Genomic DNA, 26,375 nt, shown 5'->3' on the forward strand with positions numbered 1-26,375 from the left:
AAAACTGCAGAAATTATATTGACCTTTGCTACAATCCAACATTTAAAAACTTGAAGTTAATGAACACATAGCTTATTTTTATTTTATGAATAAAAATTAATTATGTGATCATAAGCCTTAAGGGAACACTGATAAATCAATCAACTGAAAACTTAACAAAATGCAATGAAAGAGCACTCAAATTTTTTATTCAGTTTATTGGCTCCAAATTCATATAAAAATCTGGATCAACTTTTGAACACAGCATTTAGAATCGTTTGTGAATTATTTCACCAACTAAATTTCATCAAAATTGTGGCAGTACAATTCAGTATTCTCACATTTTTATACATTGCATAGTGATTAAAGGCAAGAGTTCATAATGCACTAGTTTAAGACACAGTACAGGAAATTTATTATGGAATGCTACTATATACATTCTTCAAAACACTGTTTGAGTTCAACTTTATTAAAAGAATTTCCTTAAAAAATAAAAACTGCTATGAAAGTGAGTTTCATTTCAACATACAAAAATAATATAAAAGCAACAAAAATTGTTTGAGTTAAGCTTCTCGTGAAAGATATGTTTGAACCGTAAATAAAAATTATAGTTAACACAAAAAGCTCAATGCCTGTCCTTAAAAGAAAGTTTATGGCTTTCCAAATAGACTATATCAACCTCTAGAGATTGACATGGAATAAATGGAAAGGAAAGAAACGAAAAAGTGTAACATGTTTAATAGACAAATAGGGGAGATTATTTTAGTGGAATAATTCTACAGTTATGATTGCATACGACATATTAACAATTCCAACATTTAAAAAGAATCTTGTCCTTATAAAACAAAGCCTAGTTTTGTTATTTTATTTGAAATTTAGTATTATATAAACACAACCAATAAATTTTGGATATGGGGTCATTTTTATTAAAAGCTGTTTTTTCTAAATTCACACTGACTTCCAAAACTAAAGACTGTAATAAATAGGGTCATGAACTAGAATCATATTTCAAGTTTTTCTGTAAGTAGACATGGATGGTGAACTAAACATACCAAGATTTGGCATTGCATGAACCTATTTGAAAGGCAAAGTCTAATCCACAGAAAGAGACATGAGAATGCATATTTATATATAAAGTCTATGCCTGTGACTGAGCACTGTGGTTTTAAGTCCAGAATGAGCACAGTGCAGCCCACTTGAAACATACAAAAGTAACCATAAAAATATGGCAAAACTGATACATATTTCCAACATTACTGTTGAGGGCTTTTTTAAAAATAGTTCTCATGACTGGGTTTCAGTTGAATCAGCAGCACCATCAGAGGTAACTTCCTCAGATGATTCATGAGGTACAAAATTTGTTTCTGAGCTACTGTCAGCTCCACCACATGTGCTATCAGAGGCAATAATGCTTTTATTCGAATAACTGTCACAACTGTCTTGGCTACAAGCATCAGGTAAAGTGGAAGAACTTGTTGCTTCTTCAATCGTTGATTGATTTTCATCTTTCCTGAGAGGTTGTTTGGTAGAAGTCGTTTCTTGAGCTTTAAGAGTTGCCACTCGCCAATCAAGAGCATGGAATAGCTGTTCTGCATCTTTTGGTTGAGCCTGAAACATATTTTAAACATTAATAAGCCCGCTCAGAGAATATCAAACTCATGGCCTGAAACATGTAAATTTAATATAATAATAACATTGCTAATTTAATTTAATTGGTTACCAGTTATATATAATATTTAATGAATCATAAAATTTAACAATGATCATTGATAATCCATTTGTCACATATGAACAATGATCTTTTTCATTTAACTATATCCTATCACTCAAGGATTATAAATGAGGGCAGATGGTCCCTTTAGAAAATATTTAATAACACAGTTCTTTAAAAAATACATTTTAAAACTTTTCCAAATAAATCTGTGTTTCTAAGAATCTTTTTAAGATATGCCTAAACTTTATCACCGTTTTCTGGCCTATTAGTTTTAATATGATAAATTTGCCTTATATTAATCTAGATAAACATAGAGCAACATGGCTTATAAATACAAAATATAATGATTTTTTTTTTAAATTTTGGCATTTATTTTTATACAACTAACTTACTATAACATAATTAATTAATACTGGAATGTCTAGATGATTTAAAAAAAAAAAATGGGGAAAAAAAAAGTAAAATATTTTGAAAGCACAATTGTTAAACAAAAATTAAAGGACTTGCAGAATTGAATTAAATTAAAAAAAATTTCTTTATCCTATTAACCCGTTAACGCCCAACTTAATTTAAAATTGAAATTTTGTTAAAAACTTTTAAAATTATGTTCTAAACACTTAAATATAATATGCAATTAAACTCCACACCATTAATTTAGGGTACGAGATAATAACTGTCCTATAAATAGGACGCTGGGCGAATATGGAAGTTTTTGAACTCTTAATACTTCTCCTTTGTTTTTAGTTACTTGATTATGTTTCTGTTCCCAAACAATTGAACTTTAATATTTAATGCAAAATAAAATGAAACACAAATAAATTTGACATTTTTTATTAAGTTTAAACATATTCACACTATTTATGGTAATTTGGAAAACATTTGGTACATAGAGTTACATTATATTTCATTCAAAATGTAAGAGGTTTTCCCGAACAATTTTGCATTTGACATCGTCTTTGTTTTTCTCTTTTACCATTTATATGGCCAACTCCATCACGTATAACAGTGTCTATTTCCTTCACTTGAGATGAAATTGTATAACTTGGTCTACCGATTTGTTTTTGTCCTGTGTTGCCTTTTTTTAGATAGGATAATGCAATATGTCTCCTTATTTCTTTGATACTCTTTTTTCCTGCATTTACCATGTTGTAAATAACGCAGGTATTTACAACAGCCATGTCTACAATTCGGGTAAAAATTGACCAATACCATTTTTTTTCACGGATCTTTATGGTATGCTTCTCTAAAAGCCAATCATGAGAATCAACAGTACCCATGTTTTTGTTATAATTATTTACAAGACATGGCTGTTCCGATTTTATTTTTTTCAGCTTTTCCTTTTACACGCCTTGAAACAGATGTTAGTGGCTCAATTATGTCAAAATTTGTCACAAGTGTAACGCATTTGTTATCATTCCATTTTACTGCAGTAATTTTATTTTTCACATCAAAGTAGAAATCACGTGAACCACGGCTAGTCTTTTTCAAAGTAGAATCAATTTCAAGGGGTCAATGTTGTATTCTATCACTTCTTATTGTTCCTATTGCTCGAAATCCACTCTTTCTTAGGTCAACTAACAAATTTTAGAAATTAAAAAAAAATTATCAAAATAAACTATATAACTCTTGGGATCAGTAACTGGCTGAAGAATTTTTTTTACAACTCGAGTTCCCAATGACTCTTTTGAAAGAACCCCGTCAGAAGCAGTACCGACAACTTCCTTGCCGCAATACAAATCAAAATTATAGCAGTAATCATTGTTCCCACATAATGCCCACATCTTATACCCGAGTTTCAGTGTCATCAAAACCTTTTTCATCTGTTAATTCATCTACTTCAGGAGGTAAAGCAATCATTTCGGACTCTAATTAATCCGAAAATAGATATTCTACAACTTCCTCGGCAGTTAAAAAAAAAAAATCCGCGACAACTTGAGCACCTATGAAATAAACTACATATCAGAAAATTTAATGAATCCGCCCAGCGTCCTATTTTTAAGACAGTAGTTTAAATTTGTAATTAAAACTATTAAAAGTAAAAATAATCTTAAAACGTTATAAGATATCTGATAAAAGAATATCTGAAATATAAATTCTGAAAAAATATTTAAATTTTCCTTTAAAACCTTTTCGTACGATTACAATGAAATTCAGCAAGAAAAAATCATGAAAATGGCGAAGTTTACGTGTCTGCAGCTGCTGAAAAATGCTTCCATCCGGTCCAAAATCGGTTTAAGTAAGTAGTGTGAAACCCTTACTCTTCAGGGGACAGAAAAAGAATAGACGAAACGAAGAATAGCTTTATTTATAATGGTGAAAATGAACTGTCCTATAAATATGACGCTGGGCAGAAACGGGTTAAACTATATATGATTTAAATTTTTAATCTTAATCTTGATTTAGCACAGTTCAATATGTGATATGTAATTGTGATTATTGTTATCCAGTAAATATAATATCCTCATTTTTACTTCGACTTATAAGCATATGTATATAATATGTTTTAAAATCAAGTATCAAAGAATTCATTTTGAATTCTGAAATAACTAAAATATTTTATTAAATTCTTGATAAAATGTGTTAGTATTTAATGATGCCAGAAGAACACTCGAGAGTGGATGGTTTGGCTTAGTTATAATTTATATGTCAGTTTGCAACAACATAACAGTTTTTAAGGATTTATGTCATAATTTTGAAATGTGGTCAGATAGTAAAGATAACACCTAAAATGATGCTCTCCCTATCCATTTCTCCAATCTTCTGCAACACACCAGCAAGAGATTCCACCCTGATGAATTTAATATGCAAAAGATACTTTTATACAGGAGTTTTTTTTTTTTTTTAAGGAATCTGTTTTTGAACTGGAACTCTCCAGCCCCAAAACTGAAATCTTACCACTGGGTCAACGAAGACATACCTGAACAAGGAAAAGTTGATGATAGGATAAATAAACTTCATATAAATTACACAGGTCTTTACAAAAAATTATATGGTGTAAAAAAAAAATAGTTCCATGTCCAATTTTTTTATTACACTCTAAATCTAATAAATAAAATTGAAAAAATATGCAAGAATTGTTTTTAAAATTCAATCTATTTTTAATAATGTTACTAATTTTCAAAAGCCCTAATTTCTAAATCCAAAATGTAGCAATTTTGATTACATGAAAAATGACTATGCACATAATTGATAAATCAATAAATATAAGTTGAATAAATAAGGAAGGAAAAAAATCCTGGAGGGAAAATATTTAGATGCATCTATAATTTAGATATATACAGATGAGCAATTACCTCCACATAGTATAAACATATTAAAAAACATTTTACTCTTAATATTTAACACAATCTTACCATGACAAGGAAAACTTTAACACCTTGAGGATCATAGGCAGTCAATCGAACAGTTTTTTTGCTAGGATGCTCTACAGACATTCCTGCCCATACTTTTGTATTTAAAACAACTCGTAGACTTCCATGAATGCGCATCACTGAAAAATGCGTATGCATATACAAATTTTAATAAGTGGAAGAAGGAAAATTTAATTTAAAAATAATGCAATTCTAACTATCTCAAAACTTAAAAACAGAAAGAAAGAAAAGATAAATACTTACCAACTCTTGAATGCAAATTTCCTTTACATTCTTTATCATTAAGACGAAGTAAACCTCTACCTCGTTCTTGCCAGTTCATACTGACTTTATCAAATGCAAATAATTTGCAGTTAATCTGAAATAAGTAATTACACAAGAGTTTATTAATTAGATGCATTAAATTTTATAAGAAAAGATCTTAAATTTTTGTAATTTTTCTCATATTTCAGATCAACTCTCAAATAACAATGACTATCAGATTTCATTCAAAAAATTTTTTTAAGTACTTAAGACTTTATTAAGGCAATTTAATTATTTTTGCAATTATGTTTCTTTATTTTTGATATTCATCTTTACAATTAAACAAAGTTACAACCTTTATAATTAAAAATAAATACATATTAATAATAATTCAATGTAACTCAATTACAAATTGATAAGGCAAAGGAGCACTGCTGGAGTTTAGTTATGGAACAAAAGTTTATTTGGTTCTTTCTTTTAAATAAAATTTGAAGCTTTATTTTTTTAAAGCTCTAAGGATCTAAACAGGTATAAAGTTACTTAAAATTTCTTTTTAAAAAAGAATATTTTATACATCAACAATGATTCCAAAATGAATATTTAAAATTTCTGGGGAGGTAAGAAATAGCAAAAGGATACAATTTCACAAGGAAAGTATGGCCACAAATACAAAGAGTAATACATACCTAAAAGGTGAAGGAAAATAAACACTATAAACAAGAGGAGAGTTGAGTAACATTTATCTCTACATACTAATATATAGTACGAGCAAACATTGAAAACAAACTATTTCCTATAACATATAGCTGAGAGTGACGCATTTGATGCTGCAATTAGAATATCAATCTTCATACAATACAATGCAGCTGCGCCTAACTATTTTAATTTGCTGCAACTTGTGTTAAGACAGTTATCAGCAAATTCATGAAATGTATTCTGATTTATGTCACTTCTATGAAGTCATTCATAACTTTTTATAAATCTCTTATCTTGTTTGATTCAGCATGGCCAAATAATGTTCTTAGCACCCATAAATAAATCAAACAACTAATCTGTGATATCAACTTTTTAAAAATGATGGCTAGCTGTTGTAACAAGATAATTTTACATTTAAGAAGATATTGTAGACATACAGTGCACTATCTCTACCTAAAGTGTAAATTTATAGTAGCAATTTCCAGTGTATTTCCCATCACAACTGAGTGATTAATTTGTAATCATACTGCATATATTATAAATCCATCTAAGGAAATTGCCAAAATAATTCAGCAAAAATTATTGCAATTGTTTAAAGTATGAAACACTTTATAACAACAATTTAAAAGTTTGGGATATTCCAAATTAATATAATTCAATTTAAAAGAAGGAATGCAAATGAATTTTGATACATGTTGATTACAAGATTTCAGCAGTGTTATCTTTTTTTCTCCTTTCCAAATCTGAAAATAATTTTGAAATAATCTTTTGATATTACAAGCTTAACTTACCCAACAGTAGAAAGAAGAAAAAAAATAAGAAAACTTACTGCTTGGGCAAAATTGATTGCTTCTTAAAATTCAATATTTATGATTCAAAAAAATAATTTTAATGAATTTGACATTCACATGTCTATTCTGTTTTTAAACAAAAATATCAGGAAAAGAATATAAAACTGACTGAACTAGGCATACAAAAAATTAAAAGAAATCTGTATAGCCTTTTAAATCCATTTAATTCGTTTATCTCTTATCAAATAATCAAGTATTAAATAGAAAAACACAATCACAATAGACATAGAAAGAGCTCAATGAGTGTTGAAATATATCAAATTTTAAATTAGATTTCACCTGCAAAACATTTTGTTCTTCTTCTTCACCAGTAATAACAGCTACTTCATCAAATTTCCGTTTCACTTGTTTAGATTCATATTCTTTTGCAGATTCAGATAAACTTTTCTTCAATTTCTCTGCAATATTAAAAACAATAAGGAATCTGAAGTATGTGCGGAATTCATTCCAGATTCAAGTTATCATGAACGTGAAAGATGGATTTATTCACTAGCTCAAAATGGAGTAACTGCATAAGTAAATTTCAACTTTTCAGTTACAAAAACTCCAAAAATTGCTATCTTAAGGCAGAATATAAATTTTTTAAAGATTAACAAGAAATATTCAAATTATTAATCATAATACAATTATTGTTGATTGATTGTTGATTTTGCAATCTAAATTATGAAAAAAAAAAATCCTTATACTGCACAAAACAATTCAGAGATAATTTCTTATGACAAAACACGGAAAACACAATCTATATATTTAAAATTATAAGGAAAATCAGTCAATCAGCTGCCCAGATCCAATCACAGGTCTGATTTTGCGAATTTTTATTTCATTTGAAAGCTTATATATATCAAAGGATGCATGCTCTTCTACACATTTTATTTTTGAAAGAAATAAAATAAAATAAAACTTAATAAACTGCATAAGGGGTAATCCTGCAGCACAGTTTGCCAGCCAAATCTACTGAACTGATTTAAATAATTTTAATTTCATATGAAAACCTATTACCCATAGATATATCATAAAGACACACCTAATGGACTCCACAATTCATTTTTGAGAAAAATAAACGAAACACTATTATGCAATACACTCAATGGGAGAATCTCAGAACATAAGTTTTCAACCAAAATCACAAACTTGTTTCATAAATTTTGCTTTTATATTGAAAATTATGATTTCTAGATATATCATTTTGAAGATATTTCAAAATAAACTGTTGATGATAAAGCCTTCAACTTGAACTTGCCCACAATTTCATCACTTAAAATTATATGCTAACTAATCAGAATGTTTTATCATTGTTACACAAGTATAATTTTAAATTATAGTAAACAAAATTACGCTTACTTACATTATTTTAATTATACTATTACTGTGATAAAATGTAATACTATAAAGTTGATTCATAACAACAGTAATAGCAACTAATTAATATAACAATGTCAACCAAATTTGATGAAATACATCTTATTAAAACAAAAGAAAGTACTATTTTAAGTTATGACGATAACCATTCTGAATGGCTAGTTTGCTTGCAAAATGTGAAATCTTTCTCTTCTTGAGGTTGGGAGCCCTACCTAAATTTAGCATGAAGTATCTCTCGAATATGGAGAGAAGACAAACGATCCTTGATGACATATATGGGGATCAAGAGCAATCAAACGAAAAAAAAAATGGTGAAACCCGTACATTAGATATTTTACTTAATAGTTATGATTGGAAACACTGTTAAAGTTTTTCCCCACAGCAAATGCATACAAAAATAGTGATTTTAATGTTTTTCTCAAAAATGGACAGTCGAGAGCAAGGGATTATTGATGACAAATCAATGCATAACAACTTTTATAACAATCAAAAATTGACAAATCTGATAATGTGTTGTTGTTGTTTCTGATGGCACTTGCCAATGACAAGCCCAATGATTTAGAATTCAGTGATTTTAAGCCAAGAGAGAGCGTCTCCTGTTTTTTACGTAGCGCCAACTAGGGCCAAGAGTACAATTTTGCTACACATGTATCACATTCCCTTTTTACAGTGAGGCACATTCATACATCTCACAGATGAAGGACAACCATGCCCGAACTTGGACTCGAACCCAGGATGCCCAGATCACGGAGAAAACACACTACCCCTATGCCAGGACGCCAGCAAACTGATAAAGTGGTTTGGACTTGTATCCTGGTTTATTGATTTTGCTAATAATTTTAAATATTAAGTTTTGGCTGAATAGCTGGTTATCAAAAGTGGCTAGTGTCATTTTAATTTGTAATTTTAAAAAAAATGCTTACAAAAGTGTAGATGTGACTATGTTTCTTCAAAAGTGTAGAATGAAAATGTGCACAACTTTTAAAAAATGTTACTTTTATTTAACAATTATGAAATTCATCACTAGCTAAAAATGAAATTTGAGAATCACAAACATATAAAAATTGTACAATAATTAAAGGAGTATTAACATGCTATCTATACCTTCCTGATTCTGCCTTTCCATTTTTTCTAATTCTTCTTTCTTTAACGCAGCTTCTTCAAATGTTAGATTATGGGAATCTGTAGGTGAAGAAGGCTGCTCAGGAGGTTTCCCATAGTTCTACAAAAAAATAACAACAAGCCTTATAATACAATGACAACAGAGATTACACTGCACTCTCCTAATTACGTCACATCAACAAAAACCCATTTGACTTCTATAACTATGACAAAAAAATTCAAACAATGAAATCATTGTCATAATTATCCATAATGCCACAGTTATAACATGATGATTTAATTCGACTTATGTAGCAACAGAACTTCATTGAAATTTGGTTCTGAATCCTGAATGACAAATTTGAATTCACTACTCTACCATTATACTACATGGCTCTTTTACCCAATATAAATACTAAGAATTTTTTTTTTTTTAAATGGAAAATAGTTTAACCACATTGAAATTTAAAAACTAAAAGCTTAGAATTTTCAACATATCAAATCCTTATAAAAAAACCCATAAGAATAAAAGTTTCCACTCTTTCCTTTCCAATCCCATTTATTTAACCACATTTGATGGCATCAATTATTCACGTAACAGCTTTTTAAGAAAATACTTACAAGAACTCTTTCATGAAGATTCTGTCCAAAAATAAAACCTCCATTAGTTGGTCTGAAAAGTAAAAAAAAAAGAAGAAAATTAATTGAAACATTACAAATGGAATAGTATTTTTATTGACATGAATTTTACAAAAAGGGAATAACAAACTTAAAAAAAAAAAAAAAACAATATAAGGCATATTTAAATTTTAATCTTTAAATGGTTAGTCATTTTGATATAATAATTTTCAGTTTAGAAGAGCAATGTTTAAAGAGAATATGCCATAAGTTTTACCATTCAGTGAAATCTTCCAAAATCATATATAAATATTTATTAAAGAAGAACATCTGCACAGAAGTTAAATATAAAGAATATCAATTCAGGATAAATTTATAATAGTAGTTAGAGAAAGATATGATTTTAAACAGTTAAAACAATATATAATATCAATGAATTTACAACAAACTTGTAAACTGGTTTTCAAAAAGATAAATCTTAAATAAAATGGAATTTTTCCAATTTTTCAGCAAGGACAAAAAAGAGTGCTTTTAAGATTTGACGAAAAGCAGTATGACAACAATAATTTACTTTGAAAGATTAAAGCAATATTTTTCTTTTACCAGTATATTAAATCCTTATTAAAATAAAATCATTTGCTTTGAGTACATGCCTTTTTTAAAAAATAAAAATTTTCATCATAGTATAGCTTTAGAATTATCAACATTTGTATTTCAGTATCAGTATTTATATTTTATCAATGTGCATACAATGCAATAGTATTGTATGCACATTGATGTTATAGATACAAATGTTATAGATGTTTAAAAAAAAAAAAAAAAAAAAAAAAAAAAATCTTTCTTAGTTTTCTCAAATATTATATGTCATTTGTCTATATAACTTCAAAATTGAGAGAAGAATATTAGAAGAATTCAGAATTAGAATTAGAGAAGAATATATAATAAGAATTTGGAAGAAATTTTCTTTCCTTCAAATTCAATAAGATCTACAATTATAGAATATCTAAAAACTCCAATAATGAAATTTTTGATGATGGCAACATTTTCTTCATAAAAGAGAAAGTCTATTTGTAAAAAGCCTTTTTATTTGTTACATTAGCATTCTGTTTGGAAACTACCATAACGATCATTATGATACAATCCTTTAATTTTGAATTATTAATAAATGATGAACATGAATTCTGAAACAAAGTCTCATTTGAGTCATCACAGACATAATTTTCACTAAACTTCTATCATAGACTATCACTCTAATGCTAGATTTTAATCAAACTTATATCCTTACAATAATCTTAACAATAAAACTGCTATCTTTGAAAATATAAATTACCATTTAATTTTTTTAACATATTTTTTCCCAGCATTTTAAAATCAATTCTTTCAAAACAAAACTTTTTAATTTCTTCATGCAAGATTCCTTTTGCGATTGCGAAAACATCTATTGCGATTCCAAAGTTAAGATGTAAATAAGAATACGTAAAAAGGAAATTCAATTACAAATATCCATTTTGCAAATTTCAATGAAATTATTTACATCAAAAATATTTAACTAATTTTGATTACATATGACAAAGAACTGAAAGATATGATGAAGATTTATTATCGTACTCAGAATCACAACTCGCAGTTTACAAAAGCCTTCTTCACAACAAATATTAAAAGCCTAAATATCCAAAAAGAAATTATTTTCTAATTTATTTATTTTTATGCACTTACTTTTCATCAGAATTTTTTTCTGATATACAGAAAGTGCTTCCTGAAGTACAGGAGGGCTTAGAAGGGGAAGACATGATAGAACTATCAGATGAAGTTGAAATACAGCTTGCAAGAAGCTCAACTTTAGACATTTTACCATTACTTTCACTAGTGCTCAGACGAGGTATTTTAGTTACATTGCTTTCGTCTGATGAATTTTCTTTTCCTTCCTGTTTACCAGCTATAAAGACAGAAGAAGAAGAAAAAAATAGTAAATGATACAAACACTCACACAAATTTTACATTTGCCTTTTATTATTTCTTTGTCACAAAGAAATATTTGTATACAAAAAAAAAAAAAGTTATAATATTTTTTTAAATTGTTAGTTATATCAGAGATCTTATAATTGTGAAAGTTCAATGAGAGGAATTATGCAAACATAATCCAAATGAGCCAAAGAGTATGCATTTGATGGAGTAAATCATTTATTACTCCTTTAGGCTGAGTACCTTAGAGGATAAAAATACATGTAAGCAAAAAAAAAAAAAAAAAAAAAGTAAATTAAGAGCATTTTATTTACTTATACATTGATTTACATCAAGAATTTTCCTAACTGCTTGATTCTCAGAAATTTTTTAAAAATTATTTATCTAAAATTACTAATGTCAACTTTTAAAAATTAGATCAAGACATGCTGTAATATTACAAAGGATAAAACTCACAAAAACCATCAAAACAAATATAACACTCCAAAAACTGACTGAAATGCAGCAAATGATTTTACTAAAAATATATTTACAATATTCTTTAAATTAACTCCTAAAAAGTTGTATTATTTCTCTTCACTCTTTTGACAATTTTTTTTTCTCGCTATAGTAGTTTTAAAATTACTGTTTATGTAAGAAAAAATATATTGTTCGATCTACAGAGAAAAAATTAAGACAGAAACATGTAATATCTCTTTTAAAAAATGTCTTAATCAGAGATCTATTATAATGTTCACCTTCTCTCGATTTCTGAACTGCATATAAAAAAACCTTTTTAATGATATAAAAAGAGCTGTCTTTATCTGAAATCATTCTAAATATAAAAATGCAAAAGAATCATTTTATACATACTGCTATCAAGTTTGTTCATTTGTTTCAATTTTTCAGCTTGAATTGATAAGGCTGATGGCCGTAGCACAATCTTAGGAGAATCTAAAATATACAAATACATTTAGATTATAAGAGTTGGTATAAAAAATTTTAATAAATACATAAATTATGATTATAGAAATCATAAAATTATAATAGCTACCTGAATTTAATTTTAATGTTGGAGGAGCAAGAAGCGGTCTTGTTTCTATCAAAGAGATAAGAAATAAATAAAATGTGGACAGAAAATGAATCACGTAAATATCTTTAATAGTTTACAAATATGTACCTTTATTGTCTGTACTATCAGCAACACTCCGGGTAGGTTGCGACAACTTAATAGCAAATGGATTTGAAGTAGTGTTACTACTTTCTTTACCTAGTAGAAACACTAAATAAAAAATAACATTTGTTATTAGATTTTTAAAATGCATATGTATTAAAGGTTCATCAATCAAAAAAAAATGTGGGAAAAATAATTTTTCACAATTTTATCAGAACAAAAATATTGAAAAAACCTAACAACAATTTCCATATGTATCATATTTTAATTTACAATTTATACAGTACCTTGGCTTCCATGGCCAGAACTAGACACAGTTGCACAGTTCTCATTTGTATTTGAAGTAAAATCTATAAATTAGATAGTAACTCTATTAATATTTCATGCAAATTTACAAAAACAATACTTATACTTAGTATTAAATTGTCTGAAATTTATAAAATATGAGCAATTGTTGAAAAAAATAAAGAAATAACTTACTTGTAACAAAGCAACCTTGCTGATTCTCTTGTTTATCTTCAATCTAAAGATATTAATAATTTTTATATAAAATTTTTACATTGAAATATATTACTTGATTTTTTTAATGCTATTAATGTGAACAATTATAAATCTTTCAACTATTTAATAATATATTTTTATAAAAAGAATTGATGATATTCAGTATTTATTAATTAACGATGGAAGAGCCAAAACTCGCCAAGTGTATAACCAAAAGCAAATTGGCATTGCAACCCTATGAGTGCCCTTCTAACTTACAAGAACAAGAAGAAAACAAGCTTCTGTTATGCTGTTTATATCAAAAGATTTCAAAATTATTAATGTGAAAGACGAAAAAAAGATATCAAAATTATCATCAATGCATCATCAATCTTCCTCTTAATTAATAAATACCTGATATTCTTAGTGTGTCACATTTTAAGATGAGAATTATTTCATTTATATCATAATGCATTTATTTTGTAACAATCAAATTATAAGAAATATGATATCAATGGAAATAAGAAATTGCTTTTGTTTGCAACTAAAGATATTAGTACTTTTTTGCTGCTGTTTTATTTTCTCCTTAAGTAATCAACTGAGGGAGAAAAATCAGTAACAATAATATCAATAAAAAATTATTATTAAAGATAAAGCGGCAGAGCTTAAAAAAATAATAATCAAGAAAGAATTGGTTATAAGAAAACCAAAAAACATTACAAAATCATATGTGATAATAACAAGTTTCCTTTGATTAACAAAAGAACAGCCAAAAAGAAAATAAGTAGCCTTTTTATTTTTCCTAAATATTTTATGAATAGAGAAAGCATCACATGAAATGCTCCATGTTCACTTTAAATTTATCTAAATCCACATTATAAAAAGAGCATATGATTCAAAAACCTACTATTCAAAACAAATAAAAAATAAGTACATATTAAACAAAAATTAATTTCTTATAAAAAAATTTGCATTGAATCCAAGTTGTTTTTATTGAGAAAACTTTATTTTTCAGAGAATTTTTTATTTCATATATTTTTTACATTTAGTTCACAAGTTTTTGTGAACAGAGTTCAGTTTTCAAATAGATTAAAATCAATATAATATACATGATTTAGAAAGTAAAACTTCAATCTATCTATATATGGAGGAGTTCAGAATCCTAAGAGAGAATCACCCCTCAATGTAGTAAAATGTTATGCAAAAAAAAAAAAAAAAAAAAAAAAACTTTGTTCAGAATGCAGAAAATAGTAATCAGTTCATAAGGTTATCTTAATTCTTACAGATATCACAATCACTTAAATATCATTTCTAATGCATTGGAAATATAATTCAGCGGAAAAACTTTTAAGGCAACAGGATTATCCAATAATAAAAAGGAAAACTTATTTTCATTCAGAATCACTTTTACTGCTTTCAAAGTTTTGAATATAAAACTTCATATAAGCATACTAAATCACATAATAAAATTTTTTTCAGAGATTTAGAGAAAAAAAATATTAATTTCCTATAATAGAGAATGATTAATAAATAAGTTAATGTAGAAGTAGATAAGAAGGAGAGTTAAATAGGATAGCAGATATAGTCTAACAATTTAACATTGTTAAGTTTTAACAATTTTTAAAATTTTAGTATTTTTCATACAATTAAAAAATTTAGGATACAAAAATAACATTATTTCTTACTTCATCAACAGAGTTGCTGCTTGAAGATGCCCCTACAAAAAAAAAAAAAAAAAAAGTTAATTTATAGTTTGGCTTTTAAAATTTTAAAAAGCCATTCAACAAACACATAAAAGTTATTTCAAATAAAAAAATTTAAAACTATCCCATTAACCTTCCAAAGAAATGCTCATAAAAGCTCCAGGTCAATAATCGGAAATGGCCATGTTGCCTAATCCAACATATATTTCATTTAAAAAAAAAAAATCTAGGAAAATTTTCCCTATAATCATGCAGATTTTATAACGTCAATTCTATTTAAAGGCACAATGTAAAAAACTGAATATTATCAAATCAAAAATAACCAAAGGCTTCCTGTTTGAAAGGTTATTTTTGAATGTATTAAAAAAATCAAATAGTCTAACAAGATTTTTAAAAAATAAGAAAATAATAATAATAATTAGAAATGCAATTTAAAAGGTCACGTCAAAAAAATATAAATAAAAAGTGGAAACAGAAGAATAAGTTCAAAGATCATTACGATTTCAATTTTTATATAAGACAAATTATTTCAACTATGAATAATGTTTCAAATAATCTGTATACAACAAAAATAATTATTTATCAAGATTTTAGACTCAAAAAGCAAAGAGTATAAACCATTTCCTGTATCAGACACTGCATTAATTTTTTGTAAGGCATCTAACAACTTTTCAATCATTTATTTAATCTCAGTGACACTTTCAAATAAATTAATAATTTTTTTTTAATTTTTAAGAATATTTTTAGAAAGCTGAAAGTAAATAGTTAATAATTAAATTCAAAGACTGAATATTTTTCAATATTCATCAGTGTACGCAAAGAAGTTTTGCAGTTTACTATATTTGACAGTAGCAGCATGATTAAATAAATAGTGTGAAGATACCACTAAAAAGAATGTAATGACCTTTGTTGCTCATTTTGCACTGGATCTCTAGTATGTATGTGCGAGAGAGATTAGAAATATCATACAATTTATTTTATTATACCATCAGTTACATAACTTATTCTGAATTCTGATATATGAGAAAACTTTTTACATTTAATTTACAACAATATTTTTCATTGTTGCAATTAAATTCAAATCATTTCCATAATTTTGACAAATATTTAATGTATTTTTGTTATAATTTTGCATCATTGATCATTCATAATTAGATTTTGATTATTATTTAATTTTTCATATTCTATAGTACAGCAATACTTTATACATTAATCTACAAGCCAGTCAGGTGCCAGACAAAATGGTGCTTTGCTATTATAACAACAACATGCATTTTGGCACCAAACTGTCACACTTTGATTTGTTTCTCACTGTACATCATGGTAGGAATACTACAGTTGCATATAGAATCCTTATATTCAATCTCCTAGTGAAACAGTTGGAAACACGCATGAATAGGAATATGTTTCACAAAATTTTAAAAAACATCAATAGCTTTTTTTTGTGTGTATGTGTGTGTATAAGATGAACCATAAGATGTTTTACATTAGAAAAAACTATCCAGTACCCATTTGAAACAGTTCATGCATGTTCAATTTATCCTATTTCTTTTATATACTTTTCCTATTTTACAATTTCTTCTATTGAATAACATGTGTGAAATGTTTTTGCTGTCTCAAATGACCACTGGACATTTTTGAAACTTTAAAATCCATTTATTTAAAAAGACTATTAAAAATGAGATTTGAAGGTGCATTAATACTTTGGATCATTCGGAAAAATCCAAATAAAACTTCACTGTTGTTGAAGTCACAACAGAACCAATATAAAAGCAATGTTCCTGGTATCTACATGATTATCAGTTTAAGTTTTCAAAAATAAGTGTTAGCCTTTCAAAGAGTCTAAAAAAAAAAAAGGGTTTACTTAATCCCTTAAATGAAGTAATCAATTGCAACATGAAATTTTCACTTTCCTCTTGTATGAAGATAATCTGACTTATTTTTAAACTCCAACGAAGATACAGGTATAAAACAAAGAACAGCAAATCAACTGAATATCTTGTTATAAACGGGAAAATAATTTATAATAATACATTCAGTAACTTTTCATAAATTCATAAAAGAATATTATTTTATTATGAACTTCCAACTGTTGTGTGCAGTTTGAGAGATCACCATTTTCTAATCGCCATTTCAACCCCTAAAAATAAAAATTGGCCATTATTGCTTCTTTAACATTCAGAAACCAGTCACTCAAGGTCACATATTCAGTTTCCCCCTTTCCAATTTTATTTTTATTTTTTTAGTTGCAACATCCTATTATTTTGTTAAATTTTCTTTAAGTCTGAGAAGCTGCTCACAACATATACAGAACAACTTTAAAGTATGAGAAATGCCATTTATCTGCATTCATTTGTTTTTTGTCAAAATGCTAAATATGGCTTCAAATTTAACAAGAAACTATCCTTGCATCTTACATCGAAAATATTGTCAACAATTATTCTTACTTAGGGTATTCTGATTCTTAAAGCATATTGAGAGTGGATATAAAACAGAATCTGTGTCTTCTGGACAATCCGAATATGAAGATAAGAACTTTTGAAATGATAGAGTACATGATAATTTTTATAGGAAAAAAAAAAAAAACATGTTATATGTGGTGTAGAAAAAATTCAATCAGTCTGAACAAACAACAAAACAGAATACTTTTCTCCAGTTTACCGGTCTAAAACATCTTGCAAAAACAAATTCTAAAACAGAGCCTGAAGATGCTTTGAATTTACTCTTTTAAAAAAAGTGTGATCAACCTAGGCACGAAACAGACTAGACTACAGAAAAATGAAGTATTCTGAACTAAATATGCATGAACTCATGAATACTAATCAATAAGAAATCAATCTGTTTCTTGGACTATATATTTTTTTCTATGTTATATTCAAATCAAATTGTTTATTTGCTATTGACAGTACAGGAGAGGAAATATTCAGTTATGGTACTTCAAAAGTGATATTTTTATTTTCAATGAATTGCTTATGGTTTCATAATTTTAAAACAAAAAAGTATCACATGAAATATCAAAAACCTCACTTCAATTTCAGAAATATTCAATACAACAATTTAAAAATAATATGTATTTTATACAGGAGTACCTATGTATTGACGAAAAGTAAAAAAATGCAGAGGATACAGAAAGTATTATATATATATATAAACCCAGCAAGTACAGATTAAGCATTATATCTTTTCAACAAAAGAAACATTTTTCTTTAAAATGCAAACATCTAATGAAAATAAATTCTGATGAAGATAGGCTTGATAAAAAAAGGGGGTGGATAAACCTGCACAAACTGTTCCTTGAACAACTGAAATATAAAAACAAACACAACTGCAAATAAATGATTTTCATCAATAGATTTATGAATTGTCCAATAGATATACTTTCCATTTACAGGTTTTTAAAAGAAAAAAAAAATCTAAAAGTATTTAAGATAACAATGAAAAATTCCTACTTGCTTATACAGATTTTTTTAAGATATCAGTTTTGATTCCTAAATTCCTACAAAAAGAAATAGTTATTTTCTTTTTATCAATGCATTATGTATATGAAACCAATATTCATGCAGGAAAACCAGAAATTAGAGAATTACACAAAGCAAAAGGCTGTGTAGATAAAAAAAAAAAAAAAAAAAAAACTGATAAGAAATATTACATTTATTCAAGTAACAAGCAAATACAATGTTTGCATATGGCAAAATTTTTCAGAATATTGTAAATGTATGTTATAAATGCAATTATATTATTTCAGTTTTATCCTAAGCCTCCAAAAATAAAGAATGCTATGCTTTTATTAATAAATCAATGTATAAAGCCCTATTTTAAAAACATGATTTTTTTTTTCTTTTTTTTTTTTTCATTTTTATCAAAAGATCTCAAGCTAGCATTAAGAACTCTTATTAGAATGAAACTTAAGAAAGTAATTTATCTCAAGATGAAAAATTACAAAACAGGATATGCATTAAATGAAAAGTAGTCTGTGTACACTCAAGAAAAAGTAGCTTAAAAGTATATGGAATGCATGAAATCAGTTTCTAAAAAACATTTAGATTATGTACAACTTATTAATTATCCTTGTAAAGAAAAGCATTTAACTTATAAATTCAATATTATAGATCTGTCCTATAATTATCAGTGATATTTATTCAAATTTTTAATATAAAAAACATTTTTCTAGATGTTCAAAAAATTAATAACATTCCTTAAAATGAAGGAAACAGTAATTCTAATATATAATTAAAATTGTTTGAAATTAAATGATTTATGTTTTCACAAACTGATCTAAATGAAATAAAAATGTTTAAAGTTTGTAATTTGTTCATTGTATTTCATAATACAGTCGTCAACAAAGAATATCTTTTTAATTAAATTATTTATTATTACATTTTCATACTTAAAAGGGCAGGTTTGTTTAGATAAATAAATTGATTGAATTAATTAACTAGTATCTCAGAATTTTTCCCATTTCGTAAATTGAGATTTTCCAATATTTTGATCCAGTGGGTAACTGATTTTGTTTACTAAACAGCAGTCCCCCAAAGACTGCATACTAAGTATATTTCAGCTCGTTAATAATAAGAAGAAAAAAATCTTATATTGATTCTATTTGTGAATTTAACCTATGCTTTTCAAACCTTACTTTTTTAAAACTGATTTAAAAATTTAATTTCAAGATCTTTTACCTTTGTTACAGCTCAATAGTTTGTGGAAAAAAATATTTGTTGATCAAACAATTTTAAGTCCCATAATTTTAAGGTACACATATGTGTACCTCAGATTTGAGCAAGTTATAGCATCCTCGACAAAATAATAATAATAATTTTCCTGGTTGTTTAATAGCTATACTTTTCCTATTCTAAAGCCTTATAAATGAAAAAAAAAATACAAAATTTATTATATTAATAATCTATTAAACCTTATTTTTAATGAAATTTCATTTTCTTTTAAATATCGCATAAGTAGATATTGCATTTTGGGCACTTGACTCTTCCCCTAGATTTACATCTGGATACCTGCATTTTAATACATACTTATCATCCATATAATGTTGTAGATGGCTTGACATATCTAGTCCTATTTCTTTTTAATTCAGAAGGGACAATTTTTCTTGCTCTTTTAGAGATATTTTCATCAGATGGTGGTAATGAAATCTCCAATGGTCTTTTATTGCATTTCCATCATTTGATGACCCTTCTTCCGTTAATTTGTTTTCATTCAAACATGATTTTTTACTGGTTCTTGGTTTCTTTTCTTGCTGATGATGAGAATTTTCTTACATTTCAACAAGAATCAAATTATATCCATTCGAAATTGCAATAAGATCATAACATTTTCGGCTTCATTCCTAACAACACTGCTTGTCGCTTTGCCACTATTTTATAGTATATTAAGCAATTGACAACTACTAAACCTACAAAATGCGTGAATGCTCACATCGGTCATTTTTTGTAATTACTGCATACCGGTAATATGCAAAATAATGGTCGATGAATCCCATATAATATACTTTTACAATAGTAGATTATTTTATATCAGCTTTTTGTTTCAATTATTTTCACTGTCTTCTGCCTATTCCAATTGGCTCATTATCTCTATACATGTGGATAATAGAGTCACGTATTTATTATCTTTCTACTTGACAAGGCATATTCGACTATCATCTGTGACCAATTCATCCCATTTGCAAGGTCTCATTATTTTCAATACATGAGAAATTCTATTGCTTCCCCTAAAATCATTTTCTTTTTTTAAAAGTTCAATAACCTCCTTTTGAATTAAAGCCATTTGACGTGAAATTTTTTTTTATTAGCTTATAAAATTCCGTATATTTTATACATGTCAGATTGAAATATTAATTACTGACTACAAGACAGCTATAAAATTCAATTTCTTACTAAAGTTAAAAAAATAAATATTTTTAAATTTATATCTTATTACATTACAGAATATAAGAATTATTTATTATAAAAAAGATATACAATATATTCAAGGACAAGAAATGACAATTTGGAAACAAGCGCTCAAAAGATAAACAGCGCAATGGATTGCAAGAAGTCAGGAAATGAGTGCGAAAGCGCCTGAGGTACACATATGTGTACCTTAATAAAATTTGTATTTTCATCAATTTTATTACAGATAACAAGATATAATTTGGTAATGACTTTAACCAGGCACCTAGTATTTTATAAAAAAATATACAAGTGTTTATTTTAATAACAAATATTCAAAAAATGTACTTAAATTTGATGTGTTTTCTGTTCAACGCAATTTTCGATATATCTCTAATTAATAGCAATGGATATGAAAAAAATAAACTATTTTACTATTTATTGATGCAAAATGAAAGCTACATTCATAAATGTTGAAATACATACATTATTTCGTCAAAATTTTACTTTATCGGATAAGAAAAATGAAAAAAATTGCAGGTACACATATGTGTACCTCAGGACTGCAGAGGGTAAGCAGATTTTAAAATTCCATGAAGCTCCTACCTGATAATTATGATATTCTAATAGATCACTTAAGCACAGCAAAGTAACGGTAAATTTCTCTGTGTTGATATGTTAACATAATCATGCCCAAGCATACCTACAATTGCATGTATTTTGACAAACTTTTTTCTTCTTCTCATTTTTGTACTCGGGAATTTCAGAATAAATAACATGATTCAAACCTATTCTTAATATGCATATGATTTTTCAAATTATAGACATAATTTGTTTTTATTTAAATATTGAAGCATTTTCATTTAAAAAAAAAATCATTTATTATTCAACCTTTTTTGTAAATCCCACCCTAAGAAATTAATAGCCATTTTAATTTTTATGGTGAATGAAATCGATTCTTTAACTTTTTTTTTTGAATTGCTGAATGGTGAGATGTAAATAGCATAAAAACTTTTTAAGTCAATAAAATTATCTGTATTTTTCAAAAACAGGGAATTTTATGTTCAGGCGGAAATTGTTGTTAATCAAATAGGGGATTTATCAAGGTTATTTTATTATAAAAGATATATCACTCATTTAATTTTACATAGAGTTCAACAATATTTTCATTATTTCAATGATTTCAGAAAATGTTAAAAATTTATCTGCCAATACAACAACAGTAAAAATTTATACAAATATTATGGATAAAAGTTAATTAACTGCACGAAATTTCATTTATCTGCTTAAAAAACTGCATGAGAGTAATATTTGTGCCAATGAAATATTTTTTATTTGTCCATATATAGATTATACAGGGCAAAGAACTGTAGTCTTCAAATAAAGTAACTTCTAGATTTCAATGGGTCTTAACATTTCAGGCCACTCCAGGCCTATAAAAAAAGCATATTTCAAATAACACCCATCTGTCTGTCTAACTCAAAATTGCAAAAAGTTAGCAAGATGAAATTTGTTAAGTGATTTATTAAAATTATTAATTTGAATGAAAACCACCTAAAAAAGTCTAACTGATTATTTAAATCTATAAAAATATAATAAATAAAATAACTAGATAAATGAAATTCAGTACAAGCTTAGTTATACAACTTGTATATATGCGTCAAATTTTAAAATTTCATTTATATTCAAAGATAATGTCTGTTTATTTTTAAGTATTAAAACATAATTACTCATAAATGCACCATGCTGGAAATGTGCAATTCAGTTTATAGCTTTGACATCTAAACTGTTCTTCATTGAATTTTAGATGCAATCAATAGAAGAGATGAGATTTAAAAGGTATATTGGATTATATGTCTATTTTTATTTTTTTTAACTCTTAAGTGAAGCTTATTTTGGTAGCATACAGAAAAATCGTGGAGTTTAGAATCCCTATAGTTTGACAACAGATTCTAAAATCCTCCCCTTTAGCGCACACATTAGGGTGGGTTTAATTCATCAAAATGAGGATGAGACAAAAGATGAAAGGAGGAAATGGTTACATTTAACAATAAAATAAACTCGGATTACTTGCAGGCTAAATTAAAAAAATGCAGTCAGAAACGATAAGATACTCACATACACGTAAAAAAAAATTGAATAAAAAGTATCTAATAAGGCAAAAATCAAGGTCAAAGAACGATGAAGAATTCTGGAAATGTGCTGATCTTCATGCGTCTCTCCCCTTGATGTGATAGAATCGTCGAAAAGTGGTTGTGTCAGAATACTGAAATGAATGGTAGCTGGCTGGAAATTCTTGTTGGATTGCATCATACTTTCAAGACTTTTTTTTTAACAAGTTAATACTTGTTGGGTTATCTATAAACTGTATGATGTGGTGTGCAGAAACCACTTATTGAAAAAAAAAGTGGCAAAAATTAATATTATAAAGATTTGTAAAAAGAATAAGATTTGCTGATGGGTATTTTTCCTGTCAGCTGATGAAATCAAGACAAAGAAATACAAAAGAATCAAGCTTTGCACATTATTACATAATGATTTTCGAATTAGTGGTTCAAAATTTTGTAAATACACAAATTTAATTGAAATTCCTTGTGTACCTATTATTTATATATTCAAAAACTTAATTTTGAGCAATTTTTCATATTGTCTTTGATTAAATAGATAATATTTTGAGAATATCTTTTCTTTCTGAGTTATAAAGTTATCTACTTAATCAAAGAAATTATGAAAAAGTGCTCAATATTAAATCTTTGAATATATAAATAAATAGGTGCTAATTAATTTCCATATTTTACATTACTTAACTTACTGAATAGTAAGAAATTATGCAGATTTCCCTAGATTTCTATTTCACTGTCTTACAAACAATATAACTGGCAGTAAAGAATAAAATTTAATTAAACATTTCTGCAGCCAATCAATCCAGGAGTCAATTTTTATATCATTTCAGTGAAAAAAATGTTTTAAGAGAAATCAAAATGCATGACAAAGTGAAAATAAATTCAATATTTATCCAATCATGATACTACAATGGTCATTGAAACTTCTGTTCACAAAAAGTAGATCATAAATTTAATATATGGTCCCTAAAAGTAGGTATTGCGTTATCGATTGTAGGAATTTTACAATTCTTATGAATATTTTGAAAACTATAAGTGGTATGCGTACAATTCTTTAGATTCTGAAATTTTAGCATGTCAGCTGTATCCACCATGAAAAAATTTTGTTACAATTCACTTTTTCCCTACTTTCATGTTTTAAAAATTCATTACAAAAATATTAAATTTGTGTTATTTATATATTTGTCTCATGATTTTAGGAAATAAAATAATTTTCTTTTAGTAAAAGATAAAAAGTTTGAGGAGTATATAGTGTTTTCTAAGATATCATTGGAAATTCATAAAATTCATTTAATATTAGAAGCATCAAAATCCTACAACTGTCAAAATTATAATCAGAATTCCATAAAATTTCATTGGGAAATTAATTTAATGATGACAAATCAAATTAGCAAAAGGACTTAAAAATGATGGCTCTAATGAAAGAATTTAGAGATAGTATGGTCTTTTCTATATAAGATAAGTTATTTCCTGAAGAAAAGATCAAAGAAGATCTCTAGAAGAACAATTATCTCTAGACATTAAAAATAAATTCTTTTTCTTTTTTCTAATATAGTATTACTAATAAATCTTAATGATATAAAGTATTATTCTATTTTTGACAATTATTTTTTAATATTAAGAACTGAAAGATAAATTCTTTAAAGTATTTATTGATTGAATGAATTATTAACTGTTTGTATTCATTATTAATACTATCCAATTAATTTTTTAAAGAAAGATTCTAAAATAACAAAAAAATTATATTTATAGAAAAAATAACTTGGTAGGAAAAGAAAAGCTGAATGTAAAAATATAGAACACCTACTGCATTTCAAAAAAACATTAGTACTTTAATAAATATAATTACACAGATAATTGGCATATCTATATGGGAATTCTGTTCAGCCTAATCGTCAAAATTCCAAATCTTGATATAGCTACAGATTAATTTAAAAAATGAAGATAAAAGGGGCATATGGTTGGTAAAAAGAAAAATAATTACAAAAATAAATTTAAAAGAAAAAGGAAAAGAATTTATTTAATCATGAAAAATATTCATGATTAAATAAATATTTTTTGAGAAGCTATACGCATATATTTATATGACGGCAAAGCTGACGTACTTAGGCGAATAAAAAATAAATGGAAATATAAATTAATTTTACATTAAAAGGAAATATTTCATTGAAGCACCTTAGATCTGCTTGATAATAATGCTTTTTCACAAAACATGAAATTTTCATGCAGCTATTAGCGAAATATAAGTTCGAAGAAGTCTTAGTAAAAATTAATTATCGTAAATAATATTCTTCAACTTATTCTTATATCTATTTCAATCCTGTTAGAAAATTAACGATACATAGTCATTACTAACTGGGAAAATAATCAATGCAAAAGTTAAACCGGCATTTGAATAACAATCATTGCAAAGTATGACAGTTTCATCAATAGAAAGAAACCACAGCACGAACACAGATATTTTAAAAAGTTTATTTGTATGAGCTGGATAAATATAAAATTCATCCAATGACAAATATAATATGAAATCAATACCTAGACTTGAACTAATAACTGAGAGTAAAAAAGATTTTAAAAAATAATTAATTTTTAAAAAGTTTTCTAAATATGTTTTTATTTACTATTACCAGTACGCATAATTCGTAATACGTTCATTTCAGAATTTCAAGTTATCAAGACTGTGCAAACAGATCTTAACAAACATTAGTTGTTTATCTCGTCCCATCAAAAGTATGAATCATACAATATAATATATAATTAGTAAAAGCTTTAAAAACTTGTTCAGAACGAAATTTCTTACCTTCATCCGCCATCGTGAAATCTTGGTTTACTGATTTGATTCAGATACAGTATGATATTACTCAAAAAATCGAAATACTAACGCATACAAAAAAAGTTGTAATCGTGTTTATAATAGCAAGAATGTCAAGAGAAAATAAAAGTACTGCTTTATTTCAGTTTAGTGAAAAATGGGATGAATTAAACTAGATTCATTCAAATAAGTACAAACAACGAATACAAATAAAAGAGGAAGAAAATTCTATTTGATTTTTAAAACATTAACTTTCATGAATTACTAAAAAACATCTAATCAATCAAAACATTACTTTTGAAAAATATTTCACTTTTTAGAATAATTT

At 26.6% G+C, this 26,375-nt stretch overlaps 1 protein-coding gene across 2 annotated transcripts; it reads right to left on the minus strand.

The window, feature by feature from the left end:
• Positions 1-171: 171 nt before the first annotated feature.
• LOC129984316 (ran-binding protein 3-like) lies at positions 172-26,154 on the minus strand. 2 transcript variants are annotated; one of them, XM_056094177.1, is made up of 14 exons: positions 26,036-26,154; positions 15,213-15,244; positions 13,528-13,570; positions 13,335-13,397; positions 13,054-13,155; positions 12,928-12,972; positions 12,747-12,827; positions 11,649-11,868; positions 9,936-9,987; positions 9,318-9,435; positions 7,134-7,252; positions 5,308-5,422; positions 5,047-5,183; positions 172-1,587 (listed from the first exon to the last, which is right to left on the minus strand). In XM_056094177.1, the coding sequence occupies exons 1-14, from the start codon at positions 26,046-26,048 to the stop codon at positions 1,264-1,266; spliced, it is 1,464 nt and encodes a 487-aa protein (XP_055950152.1). In that variant the 5' UTR covers positions 26,049-26,154; the 3' UTR covers positions 172-1,263. The 2 variants fall into 2 exon arrangements, with proteins under 2 accessions (XP_055950152.1, XP_055950151.1); XM_056094176.1 differs by lacking the exon at positions 26,036-26,154 and adding an exon at positions 25,863-25,887.
• Positions 26,155-26,375: the final 221 nt, after the last annotated feature.

The sequence above is a fragment of the Argiope bruennichi genome, chromosome 9, assembly GCF_947563725.1.
Source record: "Argiope bruennichi chromosome 9, qqArgBrue1.1, whole genome shotgun sequence".
NCBI classification, from domain to species: domain Eukaryota; kingdom Metazoa; phylum Arthropoda; class Arachnida; order Araneae; family Araneidae; genus Argiope; species Argiope bruennichi.